The following is a 15,844-nucleotide window of genomic DNA, read 5'->3' on the forward strand; positions in this document are numbered from 1 at the left end:
AGTTTTTAAAGGCTGCAAAAGGTTTGAGACTGGGATGGAGACTTGTGTACCAGCTGAACGGCGACTCTAAACATACAAGATGAGCAGCAATAGAGAAATAAAATGTTATAAATTGTTCTGTTATTGTAATTTCATTCAGAGTAATTGTTATAGGGGGAGGCCCAAATTGTCCTTAATGATGCTGCGGCAAATAAAATAAAACATGATGCAGCAGCTAAAGCAGCAATGAATAAAGTACTTTTACCAGTAAAAACAGAGACAAAACATCTGCTCGTGAAAATGTGGATTCTGTTACAACAAAAACAAAATACTAACTTTAAAAAAAGCACAAAAGGAGAACAAATAAAAAAAAATCTGAACAGTGATAATCAGATGTATCTGCATATTCTGTAAAAATTATTCATTTTATGTTAAAATTTTCCTCAGATTTGTTTCAGTTCGCTCAATTTATTCTTTCAAGAGCACACATTTAGAAGACCCAAACAACCTTTGCAGGCTTTGTGTCCAGCACTGCGAATCCCTAAGAACGAGTTTCGACTCTAATTTTGAAGGAGACACGATGTACTCTGAGCTACTACTTCCGCTTTCTCATGCAGGCTCCGAGTTATGTCACGAGAATCGGTTGTACCAAAAGGTCAGGTATTACATGACAGTAAGAAGCACGTTTACGCGGAAATAATTAAGGCTTTTCACCTAAAACGTAACGCCAGACTGGTAAAGCTTTGCTCACATTTTTTGTTTTAATTTGAACCGTTTGACAGTGAGTGTTTTTGTTGTATTCCCCCGCTTCACCACCAGGGGTCTCACTACTGTCACCACGAGGGGTTGACATTGAAGTTAAATAAACGGACTCCTTGTACCACTTTTATTGACGCAGTTCTGGAAAATCCTTTCATTTTATTATTTTGTGGAGAACGTAAAAAAAATTTTCTTTAAAGTTATAAAACGTATATTTTTGACCCTTTGAGAGAAAAAAATTGGATACCTCTGTTTTAATCTATTGAGGGGCACATATATTATTAAAAAAATATATATACAAACAATTTAATTTCACTGTTTGAAATGGCAGTGGGCGTGGCCTCAAAATAACATTTGTACTGTCAGAATTACATTCTCCAACTTTGCCAGAGAAAGCAAAACAAAAGATGAAAGCAAGTGATTTATTAATACTAGACATATTTCACGTTACCTGAATGTGTGTGCTTTTAATAATGCCCACTCAAACATACCCTTCAAACATACCCTGTCAGTGTGATTCACTGAATCACACTGACAGACATCTGCAGGTAAATGCACAGACATGTCACAGCAGTTTGGTGTTTTATAAGCCAGCAGAGGGAAGATAGAATGTAAATTGAGCATTTTCTCCAAACTGTTGTCAAAAAATGATTTTAAAGTTTCACAACAGAATATCCAATAAAACAGCTGAACTTTTAGCACAAGCGTGAAGCTAAACAAAGTCAGAACTTCCTTTAAGAAAGCAACAAATTCAAAATTATAAAGCTATTTACAAAAGAGAAGGGATCGGGAGGAACAGTAATTTGCTTTCACAGAACTAATTTCCACTTTAAAGGTGAGCCTTCAAACTTTCCATACAGTTAGATCAGGCTTAAGACTTTTCAGAAATTAAGAGTCTCGCGTCTCCAGAGCGGAATATGTCAATATAAATGCATTCAGAGAGCAGAGGTCCCTGAGGAATGAAACCCCTCCCATCCTGTCCACACAGATAAACCACAGCGCTTGTGATCAAGTTTTCCCACGGAGCTTCCTCGTGGAATGACTCCTCAGGGTGGTTCAAGGATGTCAGGATCATCAAAATGAGTTTTTACTGAGCGATCACATCTCTTCCCCTGGTCAGCTTCCTGCTCCACTGTTCTCCCTTATTCATATCAGAGTGGTTGGCCTAATGGAGACGTTTGGCTGCTCACTGGAGACTTCTCAATCACTGAGAAGAGGAGGCCGAGACACACCTCCATTTATGATGGTCGGTCTCTATATGATTGTGCAGTTTGTTTGGAAACGTTCAGCCCCTCCCAAAGTTTAACATCACATGGATTCACATAGAAACGCAGACAGGACGCTAAGACTGGCTGTAGGAGTTGCTTTGGTTCCCATTGGAGCTCTGATCACTCTCACTGCACAAAGGAAAAAGTAAGAAACAGCCAATTAAAATATTGTTAATATGTCAATTTATTTTTTTCCATCTAAAATGATAGAAAAAACAATGAATTTTGTCCAACAATCAAAACAAATTCAGTCAGACCTGTTTGGAGGTGGTTTGGGTTTGGGCATCTTGTTTAGAACAGCAGCTATCTCTTTCCTATCATCAAAATTTTTCCACTGGTCGTAGAGCTTCAGGATGACACGGATGATCTCCAGGATCTTAAAAAAGAAAAAAAGAGGCACAATTTTACCAGTCATTGGATATCCTCAATTGAAGGATTGTTTAACCTTTTATTTCTTGCTAAATCTCAACTAAATCTGCATTTCATTTGAGGCTCACATTACAACATTTACAACACAAATGCCCACTAATATCAACCTTACTTTGTCCATGTCCACTGAGAGCTCAGCAAACCACTGCCTGGCATCTTTTTGCTGCACAACGCAGGCAACATGAAGACAAGCTGCAGGGGGAAAAAACTGATTAAATCAGATCCGATAAAACTTATTTCAAGTCTGTAACCAGATTACGGAGGTGTACTAAGAAAAGGCGAGAGGGAACGACTGTTACCCAGGGCGATCATGAAGGGAGGGTAGAGCAGGCACAGATCTGTCCTGTACGTATCATTCACTATTCGCCTGGGAAAGACACGACAGAGAAGACACTGAGTGACGGCGGCCAAAGCAACGTGATTTAAGAAGTGCAGGACAAACGGCACAGAATCATACCAGGCCAGAGGCAGCAACATGTCCTCCTGTCCCATGTCCTGCACGTACTGCAACAACGGTCTGTAGGGGTGGTACACAATCAGGCAGCAGTCCTGAAACACAGTAACATTCAGATGATCATTTTAAGTGCCCTACAAAAACATTCATACCCCTTAAACCTTTACATTTTTGTGACATTACAACCACTGATTTAATAGTATTATGCACTTTTTTGTAACATTTTCTTGCATTTAGCCACCCAAAGTCAATGAATACACCGCATGTCTTGTAGGAAACAATAAGGAAAATGTGGAAGCAGCTGATTCACTCAAAAAAAGTGCATTTTCTGAACTGCAGTCTCTGAATGTGCAGAGCGAATCGAGACACGTTATTGTGACGATAGTAACGTGACAGAAAGTGCTTAAAGAGCCATTGTAATCTCATCAAGAACAGACATTTAAAGAATTTACTTACCATCAACTCCAAAAGGTAGAACTCACACTCCAATATCTGGAAAGACACAAACCAGGTTTAAATGGTTTAAAGGGATCATGTTCAACATGTCCAGGGCTACAAATAACAAGTCTTACTGGACAACAAATTGTCCCTGTAACAATTGTGATTAATGTTAATGTTGTTGTTTGGAGACCATTTTCAAATGATCTATTGGTAATGGCATAAGAAATCGAGTTCGCCCTTTCAGAGGTCAATACATTTGAATTTTGTAAAGAGCTCTTAGCAGTGAAACTGGAAGATTTTTCAAATATCCAAAACAAAATGTAACCAGAAACAATTAATAAAACGGAAATAAAAGAACACACATAATTATGATGCCCATCTAAACAACATCGTCCTTCAAAAAATATCAGAATGGAAATTAATTAGTTTATTTGAATTTATTATGCAATTAATCTATGGACTGGTTATTACATATGTCTGAAAAATTCAGACCAAATTAGCTACAAACCTTTCTGATTTATCTGTAGCTTTGTTGGGACTCTGTATGTGTTGCATTAAAGTTCACTACTTTGATGTGCTTTTACAGATTTCAGTAATCTTATCTTCTTTAAGAATTTCATTACATTATTTTCAGGGACGGTGACCTTGTAGACACGAGGACTGTTGGTCTTAACTTCTAAACAAGCCCTAGACACCATCAATCTCTTTTACTATGTCTGCAATGGAGACAAGAAAAAATATGTTTACGTGTCACACGTCTTTGTTAACTAATTCTGCGCTGTGTGAACCACTCCCTCCTTTTGTTGCTTCACCGTGGCCCGCTGTAATTTATAGCTGAGGCAGCAGTTTGTCAAAACGGTGCTGATGACGTTCTGGCGGCTTACTGCTGGCTAAAGAGAGGCGAGTGGACATATGCACGAGCGGTAAACCTAATGAGTTTTTATCACAAGAGTGCCAACATTAGCTGTGGAATCTCACATACTGACGGACAATGCTGTAGCGACAGCGCGCTACAGTGTAAGGGATTCCTGGTAAGCTGGAAAGGCAGCACATTAATAACTGCACAGGAAGCAGCAGTAGGAAGAGTTTGGGTCATCGTCTGGCATTTGGTTAGTTATGGGGTTGATTTTGGAGATTTTGGTTATGACTATGTTTCCAGAAGAAAATATTGTCTTTTATGTCTACTCTCAACCTTTAGGTAGAAATGCAATTATGAACTTAAAACACTTATCAGCTACCACTGACTCTCAATACCTCAAAGTTGTGAGGTCAAATTAAAACTGCGAAAAGTTTACTTACATGATTCATTCTGTAGGGGAATTCCTTTGGAAAGGCGTAGGAAAATCTCGTTTTCACTGTTTAAGGAAAAGTGAATATTGACATAAAGAAGAACAACACTGTGAAACTACTCTCAATTTTTATTGAACGTGTTCACGTACACACAGACGTCGCAGCAGAAATCAGCCTGGTGTTGGACACAACTCCAAATTCCTGGAGAAAGGTATGAATGTTAGGTTCAGGCAAACACACAACACAGTGTAAATTGCAACAAGAAAGAAGAAGAAGGCAAATAGAACAATGCATAAAAACAACAAAAAACAAAACGACATGTTTTATCCAACAACCTGAGGTGGTAAAATTAGGGCGCAAACACTTTTGCCTTGAATGTTCTTACCTCGACTTTAGAGGCCAGAAAAACACAGGTAGGAGCCATGAGCACAGGATCTATACTTTTAAGAGAATACCTGGAAAAACAACAGCACCAGATAAAACATGTTTCTGACAAACAGCAAAGAGATGGAGCAAAGACTGAACTTAGACTAGAGCTGAAATGTAAAATAAAACAGAGCGCATAAAAGTTCTGCAAAATCAAATACACTTTACCTTCTGATATGGTGCACTTGAAATTGATTACATCGTGTTGTTTTATCTAAATAAATATGTTATTTTACTTAAAGCTACCGTGATCATCATCTAGCCTATAAAGTCTTACTGCAATGGTTCCCAAAAACTAACAATAGATGCTAACAGACCCAGAGATTAATTGAAGCGCCCAGATGACAAATGAGAAAAAGACTAACTTTCTAACATTGACCCTTAAGTTGCAACTTAAATAGATTTTCTAAAATCCTACATTTTCTAAAATCCAGATTTGAAACTGCTCTGTATGTGTTGGACAAATTATGCGGGGAAAACATGCGACAGCAGCAAAACATCTTAATTCATGATGTGCAAAATAAAAATAACGAGTCAGGAAAATAAAAGTCAAGTCTCATTGTCCCATCACAACATTTTCAAATGAACCTAAGAGTCTTTCTTGAATGTCTTTTAAACTTAACTTTCTTTCCAAGATCAGAAGTTAGCAGAAATCAAATGTTACCAGACTCTGTGGCAGTAAACTATAAGCAGCTTACCTGGCATAGAAGCGTTTAAAGTACACTGTAGCAGTAGCAATGACCTGCTGTCTGAGCTTCAGGTGCTCACCCAGAGCCTGGATCACTGAAACACACAGGACACGAAATACATTGCAAACAGAAACAAACAAGCCTCGTCTACAGCTAGACGTGATTATCTGAATTGCACAAACATGGCAAAAATATCAACCTAAGGATTTGGTGCTACTTTTGACACATTAATTTAGTACAAAATACCGTTTGCGAAAAATATCTGCAGCTTCCAATACTCTTCTTCTGTGAGGAACTTCAGGTCCTTCTGGCGCTCTTTCATCAGATCCTGTTTATCCAGAACCCACTGCAGACTTTTGAGGCGAAAAACAACAACAACATATCTTAATAAACGCACACAAACCAAACTCACACACTGCACAATAAAAGAAGTGCAAACTTCAATAACAAAAACAGAGATTTCCGTTTCATTTGAAGCTTGAATTTCTTCTCTTTGTGTTTTTATTTAAATAAGGTATTTTTCAGTGAGTATCATTAGTTTTGAGAAACTAGCCCCGAGATTAGCCGCGGAGGCAGCTAGGCCTCACAACAAAGCCACACAAAAACAAAATGAAGAAGTAACATGTCCAAAATCTCTGAAAACTTACTAATGAGAACTCTGCCAGAAGTTTCCCGCCATATCCAAGAGGATTATGTAAAGGGAAATATATTTTTATCGATAATATTCCCCCACAAAGGAACGCATATAGCAATGAAAGTAGCTACAACGGGAGTAACATCAAATATCTTCCGGGTACCGCTTGATATTATTTGGTTCCGTCTCTTTCAGTGTAATGTTTTAATAAAGTATGCATGTGTGTTGTATGATCATGGTAAAAATAAAGAAAAATAAACTTCTTTTTTGATCAATGGGTTATTTAAAAGCAAGTAAGATATGAAACTATTTAAAAGTAACCTCACTGTGTAGAAACACACAACATGAACATTAGACTCCCTGTGAACACTTCAAGTCAAATTCAAACAAGCAATGCCTGTCTTTAACAAGTCATAAATAAAAGCTAAAATCTGATGTTTTATCCTCTACCTTAAATTTTAAACAGTAGACATCATTTGTACTCAAATTTTGGCATAAAATTCTTCAACTTTTACAGGACGGTCAGCAGCATAATGCATCCTCCTGACAGTTCTTTTCTGTCAACAGGCTATAGGTTGTATGAATTATTTGACATGAACTTGGTAGATATTTGTAAGAAGATTCAATCATGTGCTGGGAGGGGTTCAACATTCTTCCGTAGCGGTGAGGTAAGGGCCATGAAGAGTATAAAGACCCTGTCACTTCAGGCTCAGAGGAGGAGTGTGTGACCATTTTTCAGTCTTCAGTTAAAGTTTCATCCATCATCATGAGCCACAGCCCAGAGAGGATGTCCTCATACCGTCGCTGCTTTGAGAGTACATCTGAAAGCCAAATTAGGGTGTCCAGCCCGTCTCCCACCCGAAAGGAGACCCACCACAGGTCAGCCAGCTTGAACAGGAATGTAGGGTGGAAGGGATCAGGCTGCAGAGTCCTCACCAACAAGCCTCGACTGACCAGGTGGGTCATCCCTTATAATTTGTTGCCACTTTCAAGGCATGCATACCCCACATACAAAGAAAATATTAACATCAGATTCGGTTAAAGTAGGATACCAGACAGACAGATGAATTGTCACATGAGAAACATATACAGTGAAGCAGTTTGTTATATAGAAAATCAAGTGCCTGGGCAGGAACTCCAACCCATTTAGCATTTCCACTTGCAGCAGTACTAGCATGAGCACGCTGTGCTTGGATGTGACCAGTGGCCATGGAGCGAATTTGGATCTGGATGCGACTGCAGCGCAGAACCAGGCATTCAAGCTGACTCGCACCAATGAGAGGCAGGAGATGGTGGTGCTCAATGATCGCCTGGCATCTTACATTGAAAAGGCAAGAGGAAATCTATCCATATAGAGAAAAATCGTATCCTTATGTTCTCTTGCTTTGGATTGTATGTGTTCTCTTGCTTTGGATTGTATGTCTTAGTTATGCATTTTGATGTAATTGAGAAAAAACATTTCTAAGTAACTGTTTATCTTCTGCTTTAGGTTAGAACACTGGAGTCCAAGAACAAGTTGCTGGAAGCTGAGATTGAGGCCTTGAAAAATGCCTTTGAGAGAACAGCCGGTCTCAGGCAGCTATATGCATCACAGCTAAAGGAACTGAACAGGGAAGCTGAGCAACTGAAGGAGAAGAGGGTAAGAAAAAGGCTGCATCTAAAGTTATCACGGTATTTTAACATCCCAGCTTTGTTTTCATTCTTTTAATTCATCTGCTTGTCGCAAATGTAGCTTAAACAATAATTTCACAAACAAACCTTTCCAGGACTCGTCTTTGACATCGAAGGAGGCAACGTCCTGCCAGCTGGAAGTGCTGAAGTCTAAATATGATGAGGCTCTGGAGGCCAGGAAGCAGACAGAGCGTCACATTCAGACTCTGCGTCCGGTAATAAACAAAGAAAAGATTATTAACTGCTTAATTATGTTCTTAGAATGGAAATTTGCTTAGTTTTTCCCAACCTTCCAAACCGCACGTCTGTTCGTCCCAGGATGTGGACAAAGCCACTTCAGCTAGAATTAAACTGGAAAAGCAGCTGGAGAACCTGGAGGCTGAGCTGACCTTCCTGCAGAGAGTTCAGAAGGAGGTAACAAACACTGCATGTAGGATAAAGGGTTTAGCATACCCTTTATATTGTTATCCATGGTGTAGTGATGGTATACCTATCACTGAAGATGATAGGTACACATAAATTAAGACTTTTTTGATTGAGTATGCTACAAACACAGCCATTAACTTTGATTGAAGTTAAGCTTGATACATTTTCTGTATTGGTACATAACATTTTTTATAACTTTCATAGTAAATAGGCAAGAACAATCTTTCCTTTAAGTATTATATTCATTCTACGTGGAAATGTTATGCACGTTTTGCATGTAAACGCTCATGAACAGCTGCTGATGACACACTTCTGCAATTATTTCTACATTTTCTACATCATTGTTCAAGTCTTCAATTTTTAGGAGAAGGCCCCTTAACTAAACCTTTGTTATGAAAAGAATCTGGATTAAACCGTGATTTATTTTGTGTTTCTGATCGATTGAAAGGAAGTCGATGAGCTGATGCAGCAGATCTCTTCAGCGGCCTCAAAGATGGACTTAAACTTCGACCTCCCAGATCTTTCCTCTGCTCTCACACAAATTCAGTCTGAATATGACAGCATTGCAGCTAAGAATCTGCAGGTACTATGCAACAGCAAAATCCTTTTTTTTGTGCCTTACAGTCGTCAATATGCATGTGTATGGACAAAAGCAACAACGCAAGTTTAATCCAAGCACTGGTTGTTTTCAACCAGGAAATGGATGCTTGGTATAGATCAATGTTTCAGGACATGAGCGATGCGTCATCCAAGCACGCTCAAAGCATTCGGAGTCTGAGAGAGGAAATTGCTGCTTATAGGAAGGATGTGAGTATGATTACTTTATTTATCTTACAGTGCTCATAAACACCTCGAAATTGATCTTTCACAAACAAGAACAGCTTTTTCTCCAAGTTCATATGCACGGCCATTTCCAGAACGTTGGCTTAGTGAAATTAACCTCTTATTCCAACAGGTGGTATCAGGAAATCTCAAAACCAGGAGCAATGCGCAACCTACGTGTTATTGTTGTGCCCTCTGTTTATGTCAAAGGTGCTGAAAAATTGTCACGACTTGTAACTTTAAAAATAATCCTTGACAGTGTCAGGCCTTGAATTCTTGTGATGATTTTGAAGTGTGACTAATTTGTAAACATTGGGTGAACTTAAATGATGCTTATCTTTGTGCACGTTAAGATTCTGAGCAAGGAACGAGACTTGGAGTCACTAAGGGCGAGGAATGAGTATTTGGAGAAGCACATCCGTGACGCCAAGGAGAACCAGAAGAAGCTAGAGCAAGAGTTGGAGGTAAAAGACTAATGAAGTGTCGGGACTCAACTGCAAAACTGATTAGAAATTCGACCATTTCTGAGTTATAATTAAATTATTACTGCACAAAATATATTGTTAAATAACAAAAACCTGTCAGATATTGAAGACACCGGTCCAGCTCTCTCTCTATGTCAACAGGAACACATTGAGGCAGTTAAACAGGATCTGAAGCTCTCCAAGCAGAAGACTGCTCTGCTGATGAGGGAGCATCAGGACCTTCTAAATGCCAAAATGACAATGGAGATTGAGATCGCCACCTACAGGTGAACAAAGCTTTAACAGACAGCTCCGTCTCAGTAGGGAACACTCTATAAACTGGACATCCATCACGTCAGCAGTGTATCACTACTCCTAACAGGACTGCACTGTTTGTTTAACAGAAAGCTGATTGAGGGAGAAGACAACCGTCTGAGCACCATTACTGGGAAGCTGCCTCTGACTGATCACCTGCATCTCATGAACAGCAGCCCCTCTGATCGTTTACCATCACTCACAGTCAACGCAGAAACACCTCCAGCTGCTGTTTCTATACACAACCCGGATGACGGGAACCTGCAGGCAACGGAGAAGTCTGAGAGGAAGACTCTCCTCATCAGGTAGACTGTGACTTTGGCCCTCAGCGAGTATAGACTAATTAATAGAAAAAAAAGTCTCATTCATATTTCTGCTTTTTTAAAATCCAGAACAGTTAAAACAGATGAGGACGCCTATGTGAGCGACACACAGCAGTGCACCATCTCTATTTCTGGAGCTGCTGAGGACACAGATGAAGAATAAACGTCTTGATGTGTGATGTGTTCTGATCACAAGCTGCAAAATTATATACCTCACGCTTTTATTACACTTTGAAAATCCTGGAAATCTCTGCTCTCCTTCACAAGAAGGAGGAAACCATACTTTTGTATGAAATCGGACCTTTTCACTAACATACTGACTCCAGGTGCTTTAATGTCTGCTTAGAACTAAGCCTCACTTCTCTGCTTATTTAGTCTTCTAATGATTCATTGACCCGTGTTTGAAGATAACAAAATAAAGAGCAAACAAAAGCATTTCTTTATTATTTCTAATTTATTATGAAAAATTGTGGAATTTCAAGTGACATGTAAACTTTCTATTTGTTTTGACACCTGATTCAAACATGTTTAAGCCTCAAATAAGTTGAAAAAATTGATTGGTTAACCATGATGTTCATATATACAATGTAGTGCAACCCTTGATATCACACAAAAATCGACCTCAGTATGTGATACTTTCCATGTTGTGCATATTTTTTTTAGCAGTTACGAAGAAAGAGTAGAAAGTGCAGTTAAACAGTTCGACATAATAGCACCACCCTGGGAAAGAGATATATTTATCTGATTTAGAAAATGGTAATCAACCGGGATTTTCTTCAAAATGTTGATTTTGCGGCAGTGTGCGAATTTGCCTCTAATGCAAAGGTTTGGGTTCATCGCCGACTCCCCCTGCCAGGCCATATACTGCAAGGCTGACTTCATGAGCCAGGGCGTCTGCGCTCTCCTAAAGCAGAAAAACATCACCAGATTATTCAGAATGCTCCAATTCTCCGCAATGAGACGAAGAAAAAAAAAAAAAAACATACATAAGAGGGCGATGCTAACCTGGGTGTCTGCTTCTGCATAAACTCTCACCACGTCCTCGGTGCCAGAGGGCCTCACAAAGGAGCGGGCCTTTTGATACTTCTTCACCAAGTCGTCGATGGCCTCCTGCAGCCCTGCTGGGGTCACGGCGCGTCTCTCTGCATCAGTGGTGTCTATCACTCTGCGGTCGGAGACCTCAGAGAAAATAAAAATGCAAAAAAATAAAATAAAAAGAGTAAAACACAGGATGATTGATAGTTATAAGTGAGAAAAAGTGATCAACTTTTAGATGATCACTTTACTGTAGCACATTTATATGCTACTTTACGCTAATCTACCACAATAAACCCACATGAAATACATTACAGGCTGCCATACGTGTGAGTCAAACTGAAAATGTTTAAGGAGAATAATTAAGGCACTGAATAATGACAGTACATGATGCTCTGTTTGTGTACCTTAACTTTAAGCTGCCTGTTTGGCAGGTCACTGTAGATGGCGTCCCACTGCTGAACAGTCATCCCTTTAATGGCCAGTATGGCTTCAATCAGCAGCATGTCAGAAATGGCATCTCCAACAGTCTAAAGAAAACACTTGCATTACAAATGACATCCTCTGTCTTTGCTGTACTTTTTGAGCACAGTTCAGTATAGTGGTGTATATATACCTGGTTGATGATGTTGATGGTATTCTGCAGCAGGAAAGCAGCTTTCTTCCTCTCATCATTGATGTTGGTGTCATTGGCGAGTTGCTGGATCTTCTCTTCAGCTCCATCACTGAACAACACCTGATCACAACAGAAACAGGTTTCAGGTCCAAACACAGAAGAAAATACATTGTAAAGTTCTGTGAGAAACGGTGTGTCAAATGAATATATATAGCACTTTAAAAACAGGTTTAAAACTGCTGCACAACAACAATAACAAAATAAGTTGATGAAAAGGAAAAGAGAAATAATACAATTAAATATATTTTTTTTAATAATAAGAGTACTAATAAGTTAAAAAAAAAAAGTAAGTGATATTTTCATTCAAAAGTGACAGGGTGTAATTAAAAACAAATTTTAAAAAGCATCCATCCAAAACCAATGCAATAGCAGCTGTCTAGCCAATCTTGACCAGGACATTTGCTTTATACACAAGATACCAACTACTTTAAAAAATAAAATTCTGACAACATAAAATGAATTCATAAAGGACACATTCTTTCTAACAAGACTGTAAATGCAGGGTCTTCAGAAAGAAAAATAGTTTAATCTTTGACTGTGTGTTTCTACTTACTGTCCCGTGGCCGTTTGCCTCAAAGTAGACACCAATATCAAATTCTTGAGCAGCGTGATGTAGATGCTTCACTCCAGTCTTAGTACACTTTACGATTACCTAAATGTTATTTAAAAAAAAAATCTAAACTTTCTGTGTGAATTCTTTGAATACTTTGTGAATAAAGTAATTTTGTCACCTTCATGGTGTTCTCCAGGTAGTGAGTTGAGCTGCCATTTGCATAAGCAGTTTGCACCACTGCTATCTTCAGATCAAGACCAGCCTGTGTGTGTGTGAGGAGGCATTTAGAAAGAATTTGACTTTCTTGTTGTTGTTGTTTTGTTTATTTACACAAACAATTTTGAGAACAGACCTCATTAAGGAGCTCTTTCAGAAAGGTGCTGATGAGAGTAGCTATCTTGTCTCCATCAAGGAGGTGGAAGTCACCCTGAGAGTCGGTGTAATAATAAACTATACGGTCAGCATCGCCATCGAAGGAGCAGCAACGATCTCCAGGGTTGATCTTGATGCCTAAAAAAATGTGGTATTTGTTGTGTTGCGGTTACACGTGCCTCATAAAAATAAGCCCTTATGCGTTTTTGCAATTGTACATGACTGACCCACACAAAGTAGCTGACTGTGTATGTGGAGTGTCTCTAAATTTTTGGATTCACCACTACACTATAATTTAGTTTAATATAACAGGTTGCTAAGGACAATGTGAAATGTCAGTATGTTTCAACAGGCCTAAACGTACATTTTTGGTCCCACCTGACCAGAGGATTGTCTTTTACATCTTTGTTTTAATCCCAATATAAACAGAACTTCATGTCCAGTTGTTTCAAAAATACTTTTCTTTCTGACACTCTTTCATAAGAGCCAGATTTGTGTGGTGCCCAACTATTGGTTACCATATTTATAGAAACTAATCTACACTCTGCTTACTAATGAAGTGGTCTCTGAAGACAAACAATGACCAATAAAAACTGTGGAAGACTATGTTTGTACTGGTGTCGATGATATTTCAATTTTATTTTTTACATTGATTAATCTGTTGGCTACAAACAGATTGGTCTTTTGGTATAATAAAGTTCATCACAATTTGAACTGGTTACATAAGAATTTATTTAGTGGCCTCAGAGTAATGAGGGATACCTACATTTTTTATCTTAAAATGTTTTGAGAATCCTTAATGGTTTACATTTCACAACACAATTATGTGTTTTATCTTTGTAGGTCTATAATCTAGAAAAAATACATTTAAGTTAATGGTTGTTGATGATAAAATGTGCAAACGTTCAAGAGGTTTAATATGTGTGCAGAGAGCAACGAAAAGGTGCAGATTAGCTGTTGCTTTAGGGTGTGTATTCTGAGGCTTTACCTGTTGGAAGTTTCTGCTGCACTTTGACAAAGTCGGCTCCGCATTGGTGGTTCAGCTTTCCTGTGCTGCCATCATTATAGACGGAAAGCTGCATGTGTTTTTTCAGGTGACTCTCCACCTCTCGTACCTTTAAGGCCCCAATGCCATTAGCGCCATCAACTCTAAGGTGCTTCTGGTCATCGGTACGATTAGAGGCCTGGCAGAAAATGAAAATAAAAATGTTATACAAACGACATCGAAAGTGGGAAACGCACCCAGAACACGCCTAAAATCCTTACATCCTTGGCGAGTTGAGAGAAAGCTTGGCTGAGTTTGCGGTAGTATCCCTCCACTGTTGCCTCTCCGTACTTCCCATGCGTGTTCTGACAGCAAACCATGTAATGCAGCTGCGGGGTGGTCACCAAACCGTAATCTGACAGGACAGACAGACAGCGTGAGAAGGCAAACAAACAGAAAGAAGACGTAAAAACAGCAGAAACAGATTATCTGACTGATACCTTTGCTGTGACCACCGAAGGCTTTGACTCCATTCAGCACGGCCTGGGAAAGGCTAGCACTGCTGCTCCTACAGTCAGAAAAAACATTCGCATAGATGTGAATGTGCTGGATTGATTAAATTTTTTCCATCTATAGCCTTTGTGATTTACCTGGTATCTTTTCCCACGAATACGTTGGCTTCCTGGCTCATATTGATGGCCTCCTTCTCTATGATATCCTTCAGAGTCGTGAGTAACTCGTCCTGCTCTGTGTTGGCCAGCTGGGTGGCATAGTCTTCCCATGACGACGTCAACATCTCTCCCATCGGGTCGATAAGCTTCACACCATTGTCCTCCTACAAACACAACGCAACTGTAAAGGTGGTGTAAAGAAGAACATTAAGAACTCCTAATGATTCAATGGCTGACCTCTGGGTTGTGCGATGCCGTCACCATGACTCCAATGGTGGCTTTGGTCTTCTTGGAGCGGAGTGTGGCCAGCAAACCCATCCTGAACATGATGTGGTCCAACTTGTTGGCATTGGTTCTAAAGCCAGCTGTGCCATACTGCAAAACCAACCCTGCTGGTTTAGGGTGCAGATCAGACTGCTTGCTGACTTCTTCAAAATGGGCCATCTCTTAAAAGCTGTAAACAGATTAAAGAAGTTAGTTTAGTAACTTACAGAGAAAACTTTTTAATTTGGATGTGTCTAATGAAACTAAAACTAAATTACCAGACCACTTACAGAGCGGAAACAGATTTTAAAGGGAATAATGAATAAAATATTAATTCACAATTAAAAAAAAAACTAGTATTTTGAGATGAAAATGGAATTTAACAAATTAAATATTGTAAGTAAAGATTGTAGCATACTGAGAGGGGAAAAATGACTTAAATCAGCCCCTGAAAGCAGCAGAGTGACTTCTCCCTTCAAGCTATATGACAGGGCAAAGTATATACACACCCTGATGCTGCATTTGGAGCTTCTCGCTCGCAAACTAACGTCATGTTTCCACATAAACTCTAAACGTAAGTTAAAACAAATACAGTTCCAAGAGCGGAATCAACATTGCCGCAGTAAGTTGTTATTTATTCACTTACTCGCTGTCTGTGGTCTTCAGAGCTGCATTACAACCGTGTAGTAGTCAATGGAAAACTTCCTGGTTCCTCTGGCTCCGCCTTCTCAGCGTGACAACGTGGCCGCAATTCAGGGTTCACCTGCGGAAATCCCGCCTTCAGCGCTTCCGCTTAGAAGGCAGCCATATTGTTCAGGGCAAGTGGAATAGCTCGACAATAGCTCGACAGACAGACAGACAGACAGACAGACAGACAGACAGACAGACAGACAGACAG

At 39.3% G+C, this 15,844-nt stretch overlaps 3 protein-coding genes across 3 annotated transcripts; 1 reads left to right on the top strand and 2 right to left on the bottom strand.

Annotated features, from left to right (window-relative positions):
- Positions 1-1,146: 1,146 nt before the first annotated feature.
- On the bottom strand, positions 1,147-6,500 carry ccnc (cyclin C). The gene is made up of 12 exons (XM_055044485.1): positions 6,383-6,500; positions 5,982-6,088; positions 5,745-5,829; positions 5,006-5,075; positions 4,770-4,821; positions 4,630-4,685; positions 3,346-3,381; positions 2,893-2,984; positions 2,735-2,802; positions 2,548-2,627; positions 2,264-2,382; positions 1,147-2,135 (listed from the first exon to the last, which is right to left on the bottom strand). The coding sequence occupies exons 1-12, from the start codon at positions 6,412-6,414 to the stop codon at positions 2,081-2,083; spliced, it is 852 nt and encodes a 283-aa protein (XP_054900460.1). The 5' UTR covers positions 6,415-6,500; the 3' UTR covers positions 1,147-2,080.
- A 604-nt stretch (positions 6,501-7,104) lies between these two features.
- ngs (notochord granular surface) lies at positions 7,105-10,825 on the top strand. The gene is made up of 11 exons (XM_055044484.1): positions 7,105-7,326; positions 7,535-7,700; positions 7,859-8,008; positions 8,136-8,255; positions 8,359-8,454; positions 8,915-9,049; positions 9,163-9,273; positions 9,642-9,752; positions 9,915-10,039; positions 10,157-10,372; positions 10,460-10,825. The coding sequence occupies exons 1-11, from the start codon at positions 7,136-7,138 to the stop codon at positions 10,551-10,553; spliced, it is 1,515 nt and encodes a 504-aa protein (XP_054900459.1). The 5' UTR covers positions 7,105-7,135; the 3' UTR covers positions 10,554-10,825.
- Positions 10,826-10,845: 20 nt separating this feature from the next.
- pgm3 (phosphoglucomutase 3) lies at positions 10,846-15,662 on the bottom strand. The gene is made up of 13 exons (XM_055044483.1): positions 15,593-15,662; positions 14,920-15,136; positions 14,662-14,846; positions 14,512-14,579; positions 14,293-14,426; positions 14,015-14,210; positions 13,007-13,164; positions 12,833-12,916; positions 12,655-12,753; positions 12,042-12,161; positions 11,833-11,955; positions 11,396-11,569; positions 10,846-11,294 (listed from the first exon to the last, which is right to left on the bottom strand). Exons 2-13 carry the CDS (start codon positions 15,124-15,126, stop codon positions 11,205-11,207), a joined length of 1,638 nt encoding a protein of 545 aa, XP_054900458.1. The 5' UTR covers positions 15,127-15,136; positions 15,593-15,662; the 3' UTR covers positions 10,846-11,204.
- Positions 15,663-15,844: the final 182 nt, after the last annotated feature.

The sequence above is a fragment of the Poeciliopsis prolifica genome, unplaced genomic scaffold (assembly GCF_027474105.1).
Source record: "Poeciliopsis prolifica strain line A6 unplaced genomic scaffold, Auburn_PproV2 SCAFFOLD020, whole genome shotgun sequence".
Lineage (NCBI taxonomy): Eukaryota > Metazoa > Chordata > Actinopteri > Cyprinodontiformes > Poeciliidae > Poeciliopsis > Poeciliopsis prolifica.

Excerpts from the sequence above, each read along its gene's own strand:
- pgm3 (XM_055044483.1), bottom strand. The coding sequence starts at position 15,126 with ATGGCCCATTTTGAAGAAGTCAGCAAGCAGTCTGATCTGCACCCTAAA. Across the intron at positions 12,754-12,832 it reads ACCTGGAGAACACCATGAAG|GTAATCGTAAAGTGTACTAA; the intron begins GTGACAAAATTA and ends AATAACATTTAG. Across the intron at positions 11,295-11,395 it reads ATGCAGAAGCAGACACCCAG|GAGAGCGCAGACGCCCTGGC; the intron begins GTTAGCATCGCC and ends TTTCTGCTTTAG.
- ngs (XM_055044484.1), top strand. The coding sequence starts at position 7,136 with ATGAGCCACAGCCCAGAGAGGATGTCCTCATACCGTCGCTGCTTTGAG. Across the intron at positions 7,327-7,534 it reads AACAAGCCTCGACTGACCAG|CAGTACTAGCATGAGCACGC; the intron begins GTGGGTCATCCC and ends TTCCACTTGCAG. Across the intron at positions 9,050-9,162 it reads TTGCAGCTAAGAATCTGCAG|GAAATGGATGCTTGGTATAG; the intron begins GTACTATGCAAC and ends GTTTTCAACCAG.
- ccnc (XM_055044485.1), bottom strand. The coding sequence starts at position 6,414 with ATGGCGGGAAACTTCTGGCAGAGTTCTCATTA. Across the intron at positions 2,985-3,345 it reads TCTACCTTTTGGAGTTGATG|GACTGCTGCCTGATTGTGTA; the intron begins GTAAGTAAATTC and ends ACTGTGTTTCAG. Across the intron at positions 2,803-2,892 it reads ATGTTGCTGCCTCTGGCCTG|GCGAATAGTGAATGATACGT; the intron begins GTATGATTCTGT and ends TGTCTTTCCCAG.